This window comes from Canis lupus, chromosome X (assembly GCF_011100685.1).
Source record: "Canis lupus familiaris isolate Mischka breed German Shepherd chromosome X, alternate assembly UU_Cfam_GSD_1.0, whole genome shotgun sequence".
In the NCBI taxonomy this organism is placed as follows: Eukaryota; Metazoa; Chordata; class Mammalia; order Carnivora; family Canidae; genus Canis; species Canis lupus.
In genome coordinates, this window is record NC_049260.1 from 118,087,636 (window position 1) to 118,109,356 (window position 21,721).

Here is a 21,721-nt window from a genome sequence, read left to right on the forward strand (position 1 = left end):
GGAATGGTGACTATTAGCTTGCTTTACATAGGCTGTTTTGACCATGTGACTCTCTTAACTATTGGTCAAAAGGCATGTTTGAAAGTAAAATTCAACTCTGGACAGCTAGGAGTTTGGCTAGATTAAAAAGATTATGCTGAGTGAAATAAGTCAATTGGAGAAGAACAAACATTATATGGTCTCATTCATTTGGGGAATATAAATAATAGTGAAAGGGAATAGAAGGGAAGGGAGAAGAAATGGGTAGGAAATATCAGAAAGGGAGACAGAACATGAAGACTCCTAACTCTGGGAAATGAACTAAGGGTGGTGGAAGGGGAGGAGGGTGAGGGGTAGGGGTGAATGGGTGACGGGCACTGAGGGGAGGCACTTGACAGGATGAGCACTGGGTGTTATTCTGTATGTTGGCAAATTGAACACCAATAAAAAATAAATTTATTATTAAAAATAAATAAATAAATAAATAAATAAATAAATAAATAAATAAATAAAAGAAATCAGAAGATGAGCTGCTTGGCTGTACCCGTGTAAGCATTGTGAAACCTTTTTTTGTTTTGATTAAAGTTATATTACCTGAGGACTTTTGTCTGCAGCTTATGTAATATTAACTGTTCCTGTTTAATCAGAGACTCATGAATACCAACTAGAATAGGGACAGGTTAAGGTGAGGCAGGAAGCCAGGGGCTGATGGATCCTAATGTGAACTGGGTTTATAGTTTTCCAAATTAGAGAACCCGAGACTCCCCGGATGGGGTGCAGAGATCAAGGGATCCCCGGGCACATGCAAATCGGAGCTTCAGAGGCTTGTTGCCTCTTGTTTTTACAAATGACCAACCATGGGGATTAAACATTTTTAAAAGATGGCAAACTCATTTGGTAGTGCAATATCACAACCTGACTTTTCATTCTATTAGTGATGCCGTGTCGGGGGAGCTCTGTGCCCCAGAAATCAGTCGTGGGGATAAATGTGGCAGTTTGTTAATGAAAATACAAACGGAATTAGTCAGGAAGCACCGTGGGGTGTCAGTCATGCATATTGTTTGGCTGGGCGTTTAGGGTGGTATGTGGCGTTAGCCATGTGTCACTCAGTCACTTGTATTTGTTAGGGGAATCCAAGCATTCGCCGGCGATTAAGCTTGTGATTTTTGAGTTTTACTTTGCGAAGTCTATGTCAAGGTGGAATATGCCTAGAACAGTGAGCTTTGATTACCAGATACTGTGGGACAACCTTAGGGTGCTTTTAGGGAAAAAAAAAAATAATGACCCTTCTGTTACGACAGTCCCTTAATAGTAGCGTACTGGGAGGTATGCACTGAGCTCCCCCTCCCCGGGTTATGGTGTGATGATCATTATTCTTTGAATGTTTTACATCCATCTCCGTGTTGTCTGTTAGTGCTAGCTGCTGCTTATGTCTCTCAATGCCTCAATCAGGGTATTTCTGATATCTTGTATTACCCTAATCGCCAAGAAGTATGCTCCAAACTGATTAATTCCAGGATGATTAAACCATCCTCTGCAATTCGTTTATTGTTGCTGCAGTTAATTGAATATTTGATGCTTTAAAGGTACCCTCGTTATTTCCTGAGATATGTATTTATCAGCGGCCAGACGATCGGTGCATAGTCTCTCTGTGGCTACATGCAGTGGCAGCCTGCACGGTCACGTGCAGGGGGGGACGGCTCTTGTGAGGGCTCCCCATCAACTCCCCACCTGCCTGCTGGGCACCTGCCGTCCCTGGCCCTGGGAGGACCGCATCCGTGCCTGGCCTGAGACAGGGTGGTGTGGGGCCAGGCAGGAGAGCTCAGCCTCCCCTGTGCGGGCGTGCAGCCTGCTCTCTGCTCTGGGAGGAGGGGGCGGAGAGGGGGGCATGCAAAGGACGCCGCAGCTCTGAGTGGCTAACTTGTGCTTTGTGGACTATCTGAGTGCTCAGGAGTGGATTGAAAGGGAGGAGAAGGTGGCTCGGGGATTAAGCGGCAGCTTGGCAACTCGGCGGGCAGTAGTTCTAATCCCACTGTCACCACTAGTTCTGTAGTCTCCTTTCCCACCTGTCCGAGTGACTCCTCCAGAGGGGTGTGCGTGCGTGTGCATGTGTGCAAGCTCGTGAGACAGAAGTGGGGGGGGGTGAGAGTGCCACTGGGCAACATCCCGGGGCTGAGCCCCAGCCTCAGTGCAGCTGCTTTAAGTGTGCAGAGTGACCCCCGCACGCAGCTCCGCAGGGGGCTGAGACTCAAGTGGCCTCAGGTGGCCCCACCACTTCTTGCCATGTCAGATCCTTGGCTCCTCACTCCCATGTGGAGTGAGGACGACAGTGGGGACCTCGGCGGCTGGGAGCTTCTGTCGGACATGGCTCTGTCTGTGAACCCGGTAGGTACCCTCTCCCCGCCACTTTGTCAGCCCTCCCGTTCCCTATTGTCTGTGTCCCGTGTCAATGTTTGTCTCCCCAGTTTGCGTGGAGTCTTGAAGCCAGGAATTATGTTGTCTTCAGCGTCCTCAAGCCCTCCTCCCCTTGGCACCATCCTGAGCACAGTGTGAGCTCAATCAGGATTTGTTGTCTAAAGAAATAAATGGGGAGGACTGATGAATAGGCGGTCGGGTGCTGAATACGATCCTATTACCCTTGTCACGACTACCTTACAATGTATGTCCCAGTGGGTCTCTAATTGTTTGCTTTTGCTGTCCCATCCAGACATTTAACTCCGAGAGAAAGAGGCCAAGTCTCATAGCTGTTTGTGTCACCAGCCCCCACCACACCATCCCTAACACTAGTCTAGGCGCAGAGGAGATGCTTGCTGGTTAATTCAGAAGCACTCGCAGAAGGGAAAGCCCTTGCTGCTCAAATGTAGTTGTCTTGAGGGGAAAACAGCTGTGGGGCAGGCTAGACCAGTTGCAGGACTAGTGACACCATGCCAATACTGGATTCCAGTATTTTCTTAAAAAAGAAAAACAATCTGAACAGTCGGCATGGACGCATACTTCTTTGACTGTCCTCGTCCGTAGAGCCCTTCCCCATCCTGATTGCTCCTGACCCCAAGAAGTCATTATTAGATTTCCTGCAAAGCCCCCGAGTCAACAACTCTTTCTATTTTGACAGCGGTTACCCCAGAAGGAAATGGATATTTATAATAGCCAGTGTAGGAATGGTATTTGCAGTTGGTGAGAGTGAGTCAGGTCTTTCCTTGAAAAGATGGGAAGACTCGACTTTGTAATAAAGCAGTGAGGAGAACAATGGGACAAGGGGTAATAACCTAGATCATCGTGTGGGGCTTTGTGGGGTGCGGAGCACATGTACATCACTTATTTCATTTGCTGCTCACAGACCACCGGTGAGATTTGAAAGGAGCAGGTATTATTATGATGGCGATTTTATTTTATTCTACTTGGTTTTACAGTTGGGGAAACTGGAACTCAGAGAGGTAAAGTTTCGAAGTCCTGTTCCCGAGTGGTAGGGCCAGAACTCCCACCCACCTCCTTATAGACGCATAGGCAAGCGTTCTTGTTGTGTCTGCATATTGCGGGTATGTTTTTCTTTGTGGTTTAAAAATTAACATTACGTTTTTGTGTGGAAGGAGAAATGTATTCACTTTTTTATGAAAGTGGCACATACATTTTGAGGCCAGACAGCCCACATGGATGGAATGCAACAACGATATTGAAATGTTATTCTGCTATAATCATCTTGGCCTTTGTCCCGGGTTATTTGTTGGAAGTTCAAAGGCTGTCTTGGAAAATACAGTTGTTGGAGCATTGAGCAATGGAATGAGATTTTATATGCTGTTAAGACTAACCAGTTGAGTTCTGTAATCCTGTAGTATGTTAGACCAGCACCTCCCAGAGTGTGTTCTGCAAATGCTAGTTCCATATGGAATGGTGGTAATTGTTGATTGGGAAACAAAAATCACAAAAACTAAAAACCCAGGAATTCATTGGTCAAGAAAGTTGGGGATGTGTTGCACTGAACAGTTAGATCCATGGCTCAGAGCCTTTAATTCATGTGGTGGATTTCCATGGTGGGGGGTGGATCACAGTATTTCCCACACTTATTTGGACAGGGAATCCTTCATTTGGCGATTCCTCCTATCCACCTTACTCTTGAGTCTACAAACTGCATGAGGGAGGAAGCTGTGTGTCCTTTGGCTTTTCACTGTATCTGTGCCTAGCATAAGGCAGGAGGCACGGTGGGCCCTGGCCCTCAGAAAATTTGTTGAATGAGTGAATGACCTGTGCCAGGCCAAACTACCTGTGATTCCCACTTTTTCAGCCTCTTTCTACTGTTCTTTCTTTTTTTTTTTTAATTTTTTATTTATTTATGATAGTCACACAGAGAGAGAGAGAGAGAAAGGCACAGAAACAGGCAGAGGGAGAAGCAGGCTCCATGCACCGGGAGCCCGACGTGGGATTCGATCCCGGGTCTCCAGGATCGCGCCCTGGGCCAAAGGCAGGCGCCAAACCGCTGCGCCATCCAGGGATCCCTCTACTGTTCTTTCTACCCGGTACTGGAATATTCTTGTGCCAGGAAGAGTAACTGTATAAGCCATCATCCAAACTGCGACATTTTTGAGGGAGAAAGGTGACACCGTCAATAATTACTTCAGGGTAACAGGTGTAACCTGGAACCATACAGGATAACCCATGGCCCCTTTGTTATTGGTGACTCTTTCTCAGCCTGCCTCTGCCACTAGGGATTTTATGCTCCTGAAGCAAAGACCTTTAAACAAAGGTTTAAATTAATGCCTGTACAGTAGTGACCTTAATGCTAAATTAAGATTTGCTGATGGTTGTAGCATGTCCTTTTTCGGGTTGAAGGGAACTGGGGCTATGTTCTGTTTTCCACTTCCCCCAAATAGAGTTATGTCCTTACCTCAGCCTATCCGGGTAAGTAGGGGTTCATCACCCAATTGCCCTTGCAAGAGGTCTGGGACATAGAGCCTCTGGCAGTGCTGTCTTTACAGGACTGACCTTTCGTCCTCTGAGGCAGTGAATTAAAGAGACCAAATGTTCTCCTTGCCACAACTGGAGAGAAGTGGAAGTAGAAAATTGCAGTCCTGAAGAGGGTGAAGGTGTGAAGGAGAGAGCGATATTTGGGGGATGCCTGTAACTCACACAGGTGGTGTCATGCCTGCAGACCTTTCTCTGAGTCCCTCCCAGTTGCTGCTTTAGAGCTGGTGTCTCACTTTGGTGTTCAGCTTCTGGCTTTCACTGATTACAGAGTCCCTGGAGGATAGAGCCATGTGCCAGACCGGCAGTAAGTCCTCAGTACATTTCTACAAGTTGCTTGAATTTCGATTGATTAGGAAGATGTCACACTAAGAGAGATGGCTCATGGGATTCACTTTGTATGTTTGTGACATTCTCTCTAAGAGCCAAGGCACATGTGCAATTTACCCATGAGTTTGAGCCTTGGTTTTTTGGATATGAATTGTAGGCATCTGGCTAGACTTCTCTAAATTAAAAAAAAAAAAAGAACTTAGTCCGATCATAGATATCCTTCTAGGCCTTGTCTTTTAAAAATCTGTGATGATGAATAATACATTAAACTCTGTCAGAGGGTCAAATGAGCCTTAAAGTTAGGGAAGTCAAGCTCCTTCTTTGGATGAATGAGCCAAGTAAAGCCTACATGATGGGGGAGGACAGCCCTAGCCTCCTACAGAAAATTGGTGATGGAATGAGTCACCCTCTTTCTGCACCTTACCCTGTGGTCTTACTGCTTCATTAAAGCAAAACAAAATTGGCCACTAGCAGACACTTTCTACTTTGTACTTAACAGGAGAAAACCCTGCATTGATAGCTCTCATTCTTTTCCTTATTACCGTTTTTCCTGCTGTGTAAAATACTATGCAACAAGCTTCTCTGAGAACAACTAGATGGTGCTTAATTTTTGTTTGTTTATTTTCTTTTAGGTAAGCCTTCCCAGTGATCCAAGCTGTGTTGAAGAAATCTTGCGGGTGAGTTTAAACCTTTATTTCTGTGCCTTTTAATAATGAAGCAATCTATCTGCTTAAGCTGTTTAAAGTAATTACTGTGCTGTTTCTGGGAGTATCCTGATGGGGAATCCTCACGTGTCACCTCAAGCCAAGCCCCTGGTGCTCACACCTCCCAGCTCATTTCTCACCTGTCCTCTCCACATCCCCGGCCAAGCTAGTCTTGTCATCTCACCAGGCTTCCGTTTCATTCTTGTGATTTTCTGGATCTTTCTTCTGAGACTCCCCACCTTCCCCAGGAAACTCTCCTGATTCCAGCAGCCTACCCTAAATCTTGGGCTTTCTGCTCTCTGGGATCTGAGCCTCAAACCCCTGCTGCCTCCCTTACCAGCATGGGTGGGAACGTGGTTGTGGGGACTGTGGCCCCTGGTGCGGGGGCCAGATGTGGGAGGGTGGGGACGGGTGGTGAGAAGGAGAGACTTGAGAGAGAAGGCAAGTTGTAGGAACCGCTACTGATGGGAGGGAATGTGTGCCTAAGAATGGCTCGGAGGCAGCCCAGAGCTGCAAAAGATGTCAGTGACAACTCCCAAAGTAGACACTTAAGCGAAGGGAAGAACCAGAGCCCAGCTGGGAAAATGGGTCTCCTGTGTCTGGCTGTTAGCGTCATAAGGCGAGGTGACATGGTATATGAAGAACAGGAGTCCCAGGGCCTGCCCTGCTGTTTGTCACTCTGTGATTTGGACGGAGAACTCCCATCGTTCTGAATCTCCATTCCTTGTCCGTGAAACAGGATAATAATACCTGTCCTAATTCCCTTAGAAGCTGCCAAGCGCTATAGATGCTCATTATTATGATAAATGATGATCAGTGTGGCCATGAGAAAAGCACGCAGGCTTGCCGCCCAGGAAAGAAAACAATTTGTGTGCCATTGAAAAGTCTGCACCCCCCTCCCTCCACCTACTGAAGTGAGGAGCTCACCGTCCCCGCCTGCAACACCCTGTGGTGCCTGCCTTCGCTCATGGCAGCCCAGGGTTCCTGGGGACCCTGTGACAGTGCAGCCCAAGGAATAATAAAGAGGACAAAGCTGTTTATTGTCAAGTTGACCTGAGCACCAATTTCACCTGTTGGGGATATCCGTGCCTCCTTTTCAGCCCACGAGCATTGTTGATGAGTCCCATTACCCTGATCAGAGATGAGACTCTATGAATTGGTGATATGCTGACTACTTAAAAAAAGAAAGATTCATATATTTGAGAGAGCATGCACACAAGACAGAAGAGGGGCAACAAGAGAGGAAGAGAGAGAGAGAATCTCAAGCAGACTCCCTGCCGAGCGTGGAGCCCAAGGCAGGGCTTGATTTCATGACCCTGAGATCATCACCTGAGCCAAAACCAGGAGTCGGACGCCAAACCAACTGAGCCCCCCCAGGTGCCCCTATACCGGCTACTTTTGTGAGAGCCCAGGAACCCCTCTCCCATCTCTCCTGGGGCCCAAGGGTCGGGGTGGAGGGTGGGGGGCTGTTGAGAGCTCCATCGGCATGCAGCACCTTGGGACTGCAGCCACCTGCTCCTTGCATTGGGCAGAGATGGGTCAAATAAAGCAGAGACAGCCAATCCTTGCTAGCATGTTGGCTGCCTTGTTCAGAGAAAGGTTACATGGCAACGTTTTTCTCTCTTCCAAGTGAAGTCAGCACTCTTTTCTTAATTCCCAAAGGAATGTCAGACCCATTTCAAAATCACCACCTAATTGGTCACAACTGGAGTCTCTTCTTAAGAGCAGCCTGGCCCTGCTGCCTGTGTGCTTGCACGCTGCCTGAGAGAGGGGAGCCAGGGGAACACCTGGCAGAGGCTGGCGGCCCCAGTCCGCTGGAGGAGCCACTTAGAGAAACAACAGAATGTCACTTAAACATGGAAAGAAAAGAAGCAGGTTGCCTTAATAAGCTCGTAAAAGATAGCACCCTTTGAGGAAGTAACAAAAGTCCTTCTGTTCTTGAAAGAGAATCTAGGGAAACGTATTTTTTTTTTGAAGGGCTATAGATTGTATAGAATTCTGTTTTTTTTTTTTCTCAACAGTCCCATTAATGAGTGTGCTTTCCTTTATTGAAGAATACCATGTTTCATTTCCCATGCCTAGAATAAAAATAAGAATCTTGAAGCCAATGTCCTAAATTTTGTGAGGGATTCTTAAATCTGTAAAGCCCACATTGTATAGCACAACAGGCTTGTGTTCCTGCTCGTTTGAGGGCTGTGGAGCTGGGCGGATGGCGTCATGGTGCTCTGTGTTGCCCTGCTCCCCATCTGCCTCCTTCTGGGGTCAGGGGGTACCTCTTCTCTCCACCTCTCTCTGACCCCTTCTGTGCTTTTCAGACCGGCAAGTTCATGTTCTCCGTGGCTGAGGTGTAGGTGTGTAGAGGAAGGAGCTCAAGCCCGGGGGTGGGACGAGCTGTGTTCATCACTCTCTAGCTGTGCAGCTTTTTGATCTATTCATGTAGCAAAGAAGGGGTAATAACTCGCCCTCCCACCCCACTATGCACCTGCAGCGAGAGAACCCTTAAAGCGTGCACACAGTCTGCATGGGAAACCTGGAGATAGATCTCAATCTGTTTGTTCTCCCAACATGCCCACCTCACTGATCCACACACACCCCTTTTTGCCCTCCACAACCCAGCAAATGAAGCATGCAGACCCACTGCATCTCACATTGGGCCAGACTTCTTTTATTAAACCAACTACAACAACACTGGCCTCTCCCCTCTCTCAGACCCTCAATCCCGTAGCAACAGAAATACTTTGTCCTAATGCATTTTATTTCAACCTCCTTTTCCAAAGCACCATTCATATTTAGACCAATTGGCTTTCTTTGCAAGTTGCCCTCACCTCTGATCGTGGTCTCAGCTCTCCCTCAGGCCACTTCTTCCACTTCTTTTTCTTTGTGTTCCTGCTTCTTATACTGTCCTGTAGCCCACCTCCTCTGATAGAATGACCTGATTTTTCTATGGCACATGATTGCCTTGGCAAGCACATGAACCCCATTATCTTTGATACAAAACTGCGGCGCCATCCCTAATTATTTCAGGAGATTGAGGCCCAGAGAGGTTATAAATGACCTGCAGCGAGGGTGAAGCTAGTACACAGCAGAAGCAGAAATGGAACCTGGTCTTCAGTTGACACTACACCAAACTGTCCACTGCCCTATCACAAACCTATGGGGAGAATCTCTAGATTTAAAAAAAAAACAATTGTCCCAGATGCTGGCTGACTTAGTTCTGGCAACTTTAAGAATACCACCAAACCAACAGAATTGGAGCAGGTGTCAGGAATTATTTCTTTCCTCTTGCCCATCCTCACCTCAATATTGTCAAATCTCACCTCAAATAATCAAATAAGAACAGTGACAAATTACTGCCACTAATGAAAACTAATAGTAAAGTGCCACTTCCAGGGAGAGTAGTTGAGCACATTGAGTCGTGTGCCTCTCACGACAGTCCTGTAACTCGGCATTAATAGTCACAATTTGCAGAATAGGAACAAGTGGCACCTAGGGAGGTGTCAGTTGCCCCCAGGTCTCCAACAACCGCCATGCTTTCCGTTCATTCTGTTCCTGTTGGCTCACTCAAACCCACTCCGATTTCACACCCATTGCGATGGCATCAGCCACCAAGTCCTTTCAGCTGCTGTTGCTTCCTTAAGATGTACAAATCCAGTTATGCCAAAATAATTTCAAGTAGTTTGCAAGCAGACCAGAATTCCCCAGCCTATAGCACCTCTGCCTCTAACCACCCTTCCACCATAAAACAAGCCACCCCAATTCACTTGTCTTTGCTACCTATCAAGTACATTGTTGAATATTATACATTTTACAAATCAGAGACTTAAAGGCACACCATTTGCTCTTTAGACTCAAGCTACCCTTGAGTCCAAACAGAAATGAAAACCAACAATAACTCTGGCCCTGGTAGTGACGTTCTGCAGTTACAATTCATCTACTCCAAAGCTGTTCATATGTAATAATCTAGGCAGAGGCAGCTTCTTTCCTGAGCTCCACAGGGTTTGATGAGTCCTAGAGTCATCATTTCTGAAAGAGTTAAGCCAAGGAGAGCAGCAGGCACTAAATGCTACTAGCTGAGGATGGATGTTCAATGATTATTTGTTTTGCAGTACTATGATTTATTTGTTCCTTGCAAGAACTGACTTAAAAATATCAACAAACTATCAATTAAGTCCTTTCTCAAGTCAAAAACGCAGATAGAGCGCTTCTCTTAGGCTTGACGCCGAACAGATTGTGTTTCCTAGCAAAGTACCTTCAGTAGTTGATAATTTCATAGTCTAACATCTGTAAGGGTAATTCACTGTTTATGGGGAATGCTGAATTTGCTAGCTCAGATTTAGGGAACTTGATTTGATAAACTGTATCATCTTACAGATCTCTCCCTGCCATATGGATCAGGTTGGTAAACACCGACATGGGTACCACTTTTGGATTATGGCATGATCTGTGTTTACAGCATTCTAAATTATGGCAATTCCACGTATTAGGTCTGTGTTTAAGTGCACAGTTTTAGCATGGAAAGATCCTACCAAATAATTACAGAACAATCGTGCACAGTACTTGCTATTTTTTTACTTACACGAGGGGGAAAGAAATGAAGAAGCCCATCTTAAGAACAAGAAAGAAACGAATTGGGGAACAAAATTGGTCAATTATGTCTGAAAGGAAATTTGATTATATTATCATAACTATGCACCATAATCAAGCACCTTTCAGTAGAATTTCTTTGATAAATTTAACCAATAATTAGGCAATTGATTTTATATCCTGTCAAATTAATGTATAAATAATGCTTAAATTGGAATCATGCAAACGATTTTCTGTATAGCAGTCTTAACTACTAATCCTTCCAGAATGCTTCAAAAAGAATCTCTCCTCTTCTGGTGTGGACTTTTAAAATTATAGTTTCTTGAAATAGTAATGTAGTGTTCCATCCAAGAAAGACAACAATTGCTAAATATAATTTAGACTATAATTAATGTTAACATTGATGGAGTCAAATAAATGAACTAACTACTGATTGCACCCTCTGTTCTTCTGATGACTAGCTCTTACCTAATGACATTGGGAAATATGTAAATTTATCAGCAGGTGAAAATGCCCTTGACTGGGTAAATTATGTGGAGTATTACCTTTTCTGAAGCTAATTCAAAGCACTAATGGACTTAATACGTAGCATGCATATGTGAGGTGAGCTATTCATGGGAGCAAATTAGCCCATAAGAGATATTAGCCATTATTTGCCTCCCAGTAATCATTTTCTCTTTTCTCAAACACAAACCAACCCAGAAGAAAGATGCTAAATTTAATTATAACAACTATTATGTGAACAATGTAGGTAAGCCATCTAGTGTGCTTCCAAATGCACTTAGAGCCTGTCAAGCAGTTTAAATATTTTCATGTGGAATCTAGGGGCTTGCAGCTATGTATGATGTGAATTTTAAATGATTACATAGACGTCATTGGGAAAATGAGTAACGTGAGTAACGAGGTGACTGGCCCGGTGATTCATGGGAACCTGTCAAATGTGGGACATGTCAGGGAAGAGATGATGTCAAATACCAGTAACTTAGCAACTCAGCATTTAGCTGTCCAGGGAGTGAGCAAGAGTAGCCCCTTTAAACTAACTGAGTCAATATATGAGTCCCTATATATTGTAGGTGTGCTATAAAAATAAGTCTGTTTTTCTGACAACCTGTTTCTGTCTGTGAATATGGTGATTTATTATTTTCTATTGAATTGAATGAAAGCAGGTGAGAATTTAAGCCACGTGTAGAATTTACACCTGCTTTCTGTATCTTGGGTATACAGAGGGTAATGAAACAGTGTATTGGTTTGCCAAAGAGCAGTCTAGTCTTATCTGAAAGAAGTAATAGCTTCCAACTGTTGTTTGAGAACCAGCCTTATACTGTCCTGACTGTGCTAGTGGGATTGGGTTGGCAAAAAAAGAGGTAATGCCAGGAGGCCAGCCATCGCACTTGCATCTGTGTGGAGGTAAAACCAGCGTCTTTGGAGACTACATTGAGAATGTCACCTCTCCAAGTCAATTTGGCATGCATCTTTCAGTTTTGAAATGAAAGAATAGAACAAGGCTCACATCCTCTCTTGTAAATCACCAAAAGCATTATGGAGAACGAGAAAAACAAATGTTAACTCCGTAACTGTTCTAACTAAAAGACACACATACATAAGCCTAAGTCACAATTTATTTTGTGAAGGTCAAACAGGGAAGTATCCAAAGGATGGTTCCCATGGTCATAGATTGAGAGCATAGCTGATGAAACACTGCTTTTTAGGATAAGTAACACAGGGGTGCCAGGGTGGCTCAGTTGGTAAAGCATCCAACACTTGATTTCGGCTTAGGTCATGATCTCAGGGTCCTGGGACTGAGTCCCTCATCAGGCTCCCCACTCGGGGGTAAGTCTGATTGTTTCTCTCTCCCTCTGCCCCTACCCCTGCTTGTACTCTCTCTCCCTAAAATAAATACTTTTTTTAAGAAAAAAGGATAAATGGCACACCATGTAAAGCAAAACCAATACAGAAATAATGGGGATGGATGTGAAGGTTTGTAATGGAAGCTTCTATGAACCAAATCTGGAACATGCAGATCTTGAGAAGTGGGAAAGGCAGAAATGAATGAGAAGTTTCGTAACTGATCCACATTTGTGGAAAGCACTTTGTTGCTGAGGCAAGGTAGAAGAGTGAGGTGTTGCTTTATGAGCAGCCTGTAGGCCTGATATCTCTTGATAAGACAGAAATAAAGGCCAAAGCACTTGATCGCACACACTGGTGTTGAGAAGAGAACTCCTGCTAGTCTGGAATGGAGCCACATCCCCTGCTGCCACAAAAATATCCTGCAAACCACTCTTGTCCAGGAAAAACTCTTATCACTAAAAAAAAATTAGTAATAATGAAAAAATGAACAACTGTAAGAGCTCTGCAGAAATACCAAACAAAAACAAAAAGGAAGAAAGGGGGGGAAAAGGAATTTTAAAAATGTTGCTAGGGAACAAATCAAAGCTATGACCAACACAGTGGCATGAATTATTTTAAAATGAAGCAATTTTATCTTAAAAAAACAAGAGCCAAAGCAGTGATACAAGAGCCTAAAGATGCAATTTTAAAAGTAGATAAAGAGCTGCAAAGTAATGAATTTTAGACAGAAAATCATTAGAATTAGCACATTTAAGATACATCTTTTTCTGAGATAAAAGAGGAATAGCAATCAATGATTTGTTAGTTAACCTCTCCAAGAGAAAAATGGGGGGAAAGCACAAATACATAAAACAAGGAATAATTAAGAGTAATAACTTTTCAGATTCAGAGAAAATCAAAATAATTGTTAGTGGCAATTTACTCACCTCTGCACAAATAAATATAAGCATCTAGATGAGATGGATAATTTTTCTAGTGAAATGTAATTGACTCAAACTGTCTCCAGAAAAGAGAAAATCTAAACAGACTTACTACCATCAATGAAATGGAGTCCCACTCATTCATGAAATCATCAATCCCAGGTGAGGTTTCATAGGGAAATTAAGCCAAACCATGGAGGAACAATACAGCTCAGCAGTTTCAGAACATAGAACCAGAAGAAAATATTGCAAAGTATTTTTTTGGGGGGGGGGAAAGCCAAATCAGCACATCACATTGATGCCAAAATCTGACAAAAACAGCATGCAAAACAGAAAATTACAGAGTAACATCACTTGTGAATATTGATGCAAATTTCTTCAGTGAACTGCTAATAGATTGAGATAGAACTTTTAAGGATATGAACCATGACCAAGTGGGTTTTATTCCAGGAAAGTGAAGCTGGTTCAGTATTAAGAAATCCATTAATATAGTGCTTTTTATGGATAGAATAAGAAAGAAAAAACTATGTGATCATCTTCATCGATGCTAAATGATACTTGACAAAACTCAACACTTACTCTGGATAAAGTAGAAATAGGTGAAAACATCCTTAATGTGACAAAATACATCCATCTCAACCCAAAAGCTAGTGTAACATTTCACAGAGGAACTCTAAAAGCATTCCCATTATAGTTGAGAAATCAGACTAAATGTTCTTTATCACCATTATTATTTAATATTATCCTGGAGGTGAGCCAAGGCAATTAAACAAGCTAAAGAAATAAGAGGTATTAAAATAGGAGAGAATATGTAAATAATTATCTGTAGATAATATATGTGTATACACACACACACACATACACACTATTTTCCTGAAATCCCCAAAAGCACTATTACAAACAATACAACAATTCAGCAATATTTCAGTGTGCAAAATATATAGAAACAGTCTTTACATGTAAGCAACCAACTGTAAGATATAATGGGCCAACAGACCCAATTTATATCTTATGAATTCATTTAACAAGAAATGTGCCAGAAGCTATATGAACACATTAAGTCACTATGAGAGACACTAAAGAATAAAGAAATGGAAAGGCGTATTATTCTTAGATAGGAAGGATGGTATCACAAACATTTCTGTTCTCCTCAAGTTAATCTTGGATTCCTACCTCACACCACACAACAATAGTATTTCCAGATGCATTAAAGATCAAACTCAAAAACTTACTAGAAGTAAATGCGGAAGCATTTCACAATTTTTTATTTCCAGCCCAAGTCTCCTGAAGAGCCAGTAGAGGTTGGAGGTAATCAGGGAAAAGTTTAGAGGTTTGAGGAGATTGGAGAAGGTTTGAAATAATCATTGACAGGGAGAAAGGGGGCTACCTAAGGAATACTATTAGTAAGATTATGAGGCAGTGTCAAAGTTCCAATCTAGATTTTGTGTGATTTCTCCAGAAGTGCTTTGCTCATTACCCAGAGACCACTGACTGATGGGCCAAGGGCAGCCTGGAGGCCTCAGAGAGGTTAAATAATTTGTCCCAAAGCACATAACCATATAGCTACTAAAGGGATTGAAACAGGACTGGAAGTCAATTTGGCCTGAATTAAATGTACACACTAGAGGTGCCTGGGTGGCTCAGTGGTTGAGCATCTGCCTTCGGCTCAGGTAATGATCCTGGGGTCCTGGGATTGAGTCCTGTATTGGTCCCCCCGCAGCAAGCCTGCTTCTGCCTCTGCCTGTATTTCTCATGAATAAATAAATAAATAAAATCTTTAAAAACAAAAGAATCTACACACTAATAATAATATCAAATGGTTGCATAGCAGATTTTTATACCTAACACTGTTTTAAGGAGTTTACATATAGTAACTCAAATAATCACCACAGCAATGCCAGGAAGCTAATGCTATCATCATCTCCACCAATGCATGTAATGAAATGGAGGTACTTTGAGCTTAAGTGACTTTCCAAGTTCAACAGCTAGCCAGTGGCAGAACCAAGATCTCAACCCAGGGAGCCTGGATTCCGTCTTTAACCATGATGATATAGGGCTGAAGAAATAGATTTTAAGTGATTACTGCAGGGCTCAGCCCCTGACCCATGGGTAATGATGAAACTAAGCAAGCTTGCTAACAATACCATGTGTCGGAATCAGGAAAACAGCTTACCAGATGGACCAAATCTAATAAAATGAAGTTTCATAAGGGTATATCTATATGGTAATGCACTTGAGTCCACCCGTGTTTAAAGTAGATAAGAAAAAAATTAGTGGTAACATGTATTACTGCCCACAGATGTATTCATGCAAGTATCTAGAGCAGGATTCAGCAAACTTTTCCCATAAAGGGCTAGATTGTAAATATATTTGGCTTTTTAGGCCATATAGTCTCTGTCTCAACAGCTAAACTCTGTTGTTTTAGCATGAAAGCATCCATAGGCAGTGTGTAAAGCAATGCTTGTGGCTATGTTCCAATAAAACTTTATTTACAAAAACAGGCAGTGGGCTACAATTAGCCTGTGAGAGGTAGTTTGCCGACCTGTGATCTAGAACTCCTAGAACTAAGAAGGGGATAGATCCACTCTGCCCTGTTCTACTTAGACCACACTTGGCATGTGCTATTAATTTCTGGCCAGCTCTTTTTTTTTATTCATTCAGCAAAATTTATCTTTTTAAAAATTACATTCATGTGGGCTTTAACATGTGTATAGATTCCTGTAATCAGTGCCTTCAACAGAATATAAAACAATTCCAGTATTCCGAAGAGTTCCCTTATATCACACTTTGGCAGTCAGACTCTCCTCCCTACCCCTAACCCCTAGCAAACACCAAACTTTTCTCTGTCCCTACCATGTTGCCTTGTCCAGGATACCGTACATAAACAGAATCATGCAGTATGTAATCTTTCCATAGCGATTCTGTCACTCAACATATGCCTTTGAAATTCATTCAGGTTGTTGTATTTAGAAATAGTTCGTTCCTTTCTGTTCCTGAATATTATTCCATTACGTGGATGTTCCACAATTTGTTTCTTCATTCATCCATTGAAGAATACTTGGGTTGTTTTAGCTGTTTGGTGATTATAAATAGTGTTGCTATTAATAATTATGTACAGATATTTGTGTGATCATGTTGTTTTTTATCTTGGATATATACCTAGGAGGGGTTTGCTGGGGGTCAAGTGTATGCTTAACCTTATTTTTAGAAAGTGCTGAGTTGTTTTCCAGAGGGACTGTATCATTTTGCATTCACACCAGCAATTTGTGGAAGACCTAGCTCACATCCTTGCTGGCACTTGATCTTATTGTTACTTTTTTATTTAAGCCTTTTTAATAAATATGTAGTGGTATGTCATTGTGGGTTTAAATTGCATTTCCCAAATGGCTAATAATGTTGAGCATCTTTTCATGTGCTCATTTTCAGTTTTGTATATTTTCTCTGATGAATTGTGCATTCAAACCCGTTATCCACTTTAAAAACCAGATTGTTTGTTACCTTGGTGTTAAATTTCCAAGGTTTTATATGTATGTATATGCTGGATATAAGCTTTTGGCCAGATATGTGCTTTGAAAATATTTTCTTTCTTTCTTTTCCTTGACAGTGCCCTTCTAAGAGCAAATGTTTTCTTTTTCTTTTTTTTTTTTTAGCAAGTTTTTTTTTTTTCTTTTGCTGGAGTTGAATTTATCAGTTTTTTTTTTGTGTGTGTGTGGTTTATGATTTTGGTGTCAAGTCTGAGAACTTGTTATCAAACCCAATGTCATAAAAATTTTCTCCCGTGCTATGTTCTAAAAATTTAATAGTTTTATGTCTTACATTTAGGACTATGACCTATTTTGAATTAATTCTGGTATATGTTGCAAGGTGCAGGTTGAAGCTCATTGTTCATTGCATTCTGGCACCATTTGTTGAAAACACTATCTTTCTCTATTGGATTGATTTTGCAGTTTTGTAAAAAGTAGCTTGACCTTATTTATGTGGTTCTGTTTCTGGTTTCTTTAGTCTCTTCCATTGATCCATGCCCCTGACCTTTCACCAACACCGTAGTGTCTTGAATACTATAGCTTTAGAGCACGTCTTAAAATCAGGATAATATGAATCTTCCAACTTTGTTCTTTTTTCTAAAATGATTTGACTATTCTAGTTTCCTTTTCTTTCCATATGAATTTGAGAAACATGTTGTCTGCATTTATAAAAAATTCTACTCGAATGCTAGTTAGTATTGCATTGTATCAATAGATGAATTTACCTTGGCGTGCCTTTTTACCTCATGAACACAATGTGTCTCTACATTTATCTAGGTTGGCCATCCCATTTTTAGAAGGACATTGATCATCTATCATTCCATTTTGGGGAAATCATGATACGGGGGAAATTCAGACCCCTAGAAAATCTATGTGAACAAAGTTATTCATTACAACATGATATATAATAGCAAAAAAAAATGCTACTATATGTCCAACAATAAGGGGATAGTTAAGCAAGTTCTGATTTATACACTCAGAAAAATAATCGGCCATTGAAAAGATGGCTTTGAGGATGATGTAGTGAAGGAATAAAAAAACAACCTTACCATATACTGCAAAGTGAAATAATCTGCTATAACATTTTATGTACTTACTTTTTATGGCCATGTAAAGATATGAATAAAAAGAAACTAAAGGAAAATACCCTGAAATAATAGTCCTTATTTTGTTAGGGTGACAGGATGATGGGTGAGTTTTTTCCTTTTCTAAATTTTTTCAATTTCTAAAATTTTCATTAGTTTCATAACCCGTTTTAAGAGGTATGCTGCTGAACTGAAATACATTTAGCAGAAAGTAAGTAGGATAGTGAGTGGATTCACAATCAGAATGACTGAAGAGAGAGGTTATCCAAGAGAAGATGGAACTAGAAGAGGGAGCAGACCACTGCTGCCTGAGGGACTCACAGTGGTGGGAGCAGGGCTCAAGGCTGGATTTAGGCGAGGAGACTTCAAATGGTGGAACCCAACCCCTGAGGGGCAGTTACAAGGGGATAAGTATCTGAGCAATTAAAGGAAGAATGTTTGGGGGTCATCTGGGTGGCTCGGTGGTTGAGGGTGGTTAAGCGTCTCCCTTTGGCTCAGATCGTGATCCCAGGGTCCTCGGATTGAGTCCCACATTGGACTCCCTGTGGGGAGCCTGTTTCTCCCTCTGCCTGTGTCTCTGCCTCTGTCTCTGCATCTCTCATGAATAAATAAATAAAATATTTTAAACATATATTTTTAAAAACCTGGGATAATACAGCCAAATTTTCAGGATTAATAGGAGGATCAAATGAGCTGATGTATGTTAGTTATGCCCTTAGGATGTGCTTGGAACACTGGGTAAGTATTAGGTCCTTCCTCTCTCCCCTGTTCTAATTGGTTAGTTTGTTTGAGGATGACGGGAAGTGACATTTCTGGCACTAGAGGTGTTCACGCAGAAGTATTGTGCTTCCCCAACACCTAGAGGATGAATTCCCAAATCCTCATCTTGGCAGTCATGGCCCTTCTGACATGCTGTCATGGCTTGTGCCTACCTCACCTCTTGCTACTTTTCCTTCATTCTCCAGAGACTTCTTTCCCCCTGCCTCCCACCACCTCTGTCTGGCACTCCATCCACTCCTGTCTGCCTGGCAAACTCCTGTTCACACCATGGGAGAGCCAACACTAACATTGCTTCTTCTAGGGAGCCCTAACTGTCCAAATGAGGTGAATCTCTCTCTCCTCCTTCTGGGTCCCCTCACTACCTTTTCCACATCCATGGTTGTCACCTTTGTATGTTGGGAAAAGCTGCCTCTCATGGCATAATGTGAGGTTCCTTTGATCAGAGTCTGTGTCACATTCATCTTTCTGCCCCTTAGCCTAACCCAGGAGCCCCTTCTCCCCCAGACACAAAGGTGACAAATGTAGGTGTATTAAAAAATGCATAGAGTAGCTGTTTGTTGAGTGACTAAAATTTATAGAGGACTGGTTAGAGAAAATGGTGTCACAGTACCATGTCTGCCCTTGGTGAAGTAATAATATGTTTTCTATGGAGCTATTGTAAGTTAATAAGCAGATGATAGTGTTTAGTGAGTAGAATAGTGATACAAATGCTAGGCATTATAATGACTCCATTTCTTATTTCTTCCAATAATATATTTAGTGCTACTTTTTGTGCTAGGGTTTTCCATTGCCAAGTATTATTTAATACCTTTGCTCTAACCTATTTTTAATATTGCTCCTCAAAGTACAATAATGTTGTCATTATCACTTTAAACAAGGCATTGATTAAAAGCAAAGGTGGAAGCCCCATATGCTACTGTAATCCCAGAGAGCTGATTTGAATCTCTTAAATCATGTTTTAAAGGGGCTGATTTGGTGCCACTACACTGTGCTTATTATCATTGTGGTCACAAGAAAGATGCTTCCATGACATGTTTCCCCCCGCCCCCTCCGGAGGGAATTTTCCAGACCTTTTTTTTTTTTTTTGTGGCTGAAAACCTGTATGTTGTTTCTATTAGGCACTCTCAGCCTCACAGCAAAGATTGTATCAAAACAGAGCACTTCCCCCTAATCTCCTGTTCCTGGGGTGAGCATGCTAACACAGTCTAGCTCATCCAGCTCTTCCCTGGCAACATGTTAATTTGAAATTGCCAGTTCACAAAATACAGAACAAAGGCCCATGGAACAGTAAAGCAGAACAAAAGCATCCCGCCTGTCTGGGCCTCTGGTGGTTTTCTCTCCAGTCCCTTCCAACTTCTCAGGACCTGTTGGGGCTGGAGAAAACCCAAGAAGCTTGTCTACCCTCACATTCTGCAGCCTCTTTCCTGCTCTTCAACCCAACAGCCCCTAGCACAGCCTCACACGCCCACAATTTTTAAAAAGATTTTATCTATTTATTCATGAGGGACACACAGAGGCAGAGACACAGGCAGAGGGAGAAGTAGGCTCCCTGCAGGGAGCCTGATGTGGGACTCAATCCCAGGACCCTGGGATCACAATCTGAGCTGAAGGCAGATGCTCAACCACTGAGCCACCCCACATCCAACACTTTTGATACCAAAGTGAATGGTGGTCTGTGTTAAACAGCAAGACCACAGAACTCCAACCTTTGAAAGGACTGGGATTAAGAGGAAAGCACTGGACTGGGCACCAAGAGACCTCAGAGCTAGCCCTGACCTGTCCACTACCTTCTTTTGTAACCCTTGGCCGGTCTCTGAACCATTATGGGCTTCAGGTTTTCCATCTGTAAAATTGGACTGTTGACTAGCGTGTTCTGTCCAGTATGGTAACGTGGCTGGTTAGTGATGTTTAAATCTGTTCAATTATAATAAAAGTTCAGTTCCTCAGTCCACGAGGCATATCATAAGCCCTCAAGAGCCACATGTGGCCAGTAGCTATTGCTGGCCAGTACAGAATAACAATATTTCCATCATTGCTGAAAATTCTAGTGAAGAGAACTGCCCCTGGCTTCTCTCTTAACATCTGCTTCAGGTCTTCATTCTGAGTCTGATCATTAAATAAAACCCAATCTAGTTTGACTTTTTGATGATGTACCCTTAGCCATGTTTAGAGTCTATCTGAATCATTTATTTCCATCCTGAGGCTTATGTAGAATCTATTGGTCAAATGCGACTCTAGTTCTGAGTGGTACTCCTACTATATCAAAAAGAACCAAATATCGGGCTAAGTAGGTAGAAAGAGATAAAGTGAATGTACCCACAAAAGAGAGAAGAGGAAGGAAATCTGAGGCATGGATGCCTGGCTTGGTGGGTTGTGCAGGGAAGTGCCCACCTACACTCCAGGCTTCAGGCACGTTGTTTCCTCTGTGTTCAGTAGGATTGATAATGCCTTTATATCCAGGTTCTGGGAAGCAAACATACATGAGACCCTGAAAGGGCCCTTTCCAGAAAAAATGGTACTATGAAAACCCAGCACCTGATTTGCATGCACTTCCCCTCTTTCCCCTCCCTCTCCTTCACTTCTCTTTCCTACCATTTCCAGCTTATTTATGTCTTGAGGTAGTCACCTAAGGCCCACCATCAAAGGAAGGACCACAGGCAACACTTGGACAGTTCTGGAGACTCTAGATGACCCATGACTTTATTAGGGAAATTGCTCACCTACACCATGATCTAGTACTCTTACAGGGCCCCCAAATCTGGATTATTAAACTTAACATGGCCTAAATCCTGTTGACAGCCACTCATTGGATTCTATGTTAGTGACAAGGCTCATTTAATAAGTCAAGGCTTCTCCTTAGAGGTGGACTTATTGCCTTCGATTTGCCATCCAGATTGTATGACGCACACACATGACAATAAATTGAGAAAGTAGCATGAGTAAGGGCAGGGGTTTCAAAACAACTACAAGTAGCTCTTAAAATGACCAAAATACGATTAGCCTACAGAAAG

At 42.5% G+C, this 21,721-nt stretch overlaps 1 protein-coding gene across 7 annotated transcripts in view; it reads left to right on the forward strand.

Moving 5' to 3' along the window:
• The window catches only part of AFF2 (AF4/FMR2 family member 2), a 468,843-nt gene that overhangs the window by 280,608 nt on the left and 166,514 nt on the right, over positions 1-21,721 (forward strand). For all 7 annotated transcript variants that reach the window (XM_038588490.1, XM_038588488.1, XM_038588491.1 and 4 more), the window contains one exon: positions 5,898-5,942. In XM_038588490.1, the coding sequence (XP_038444418.1) occupies positions 5,898-5,942 (45 nt within the window). The remainder of the gene's footprint in view (positions 1-5,897; positions 5,943-21,721) is intronic.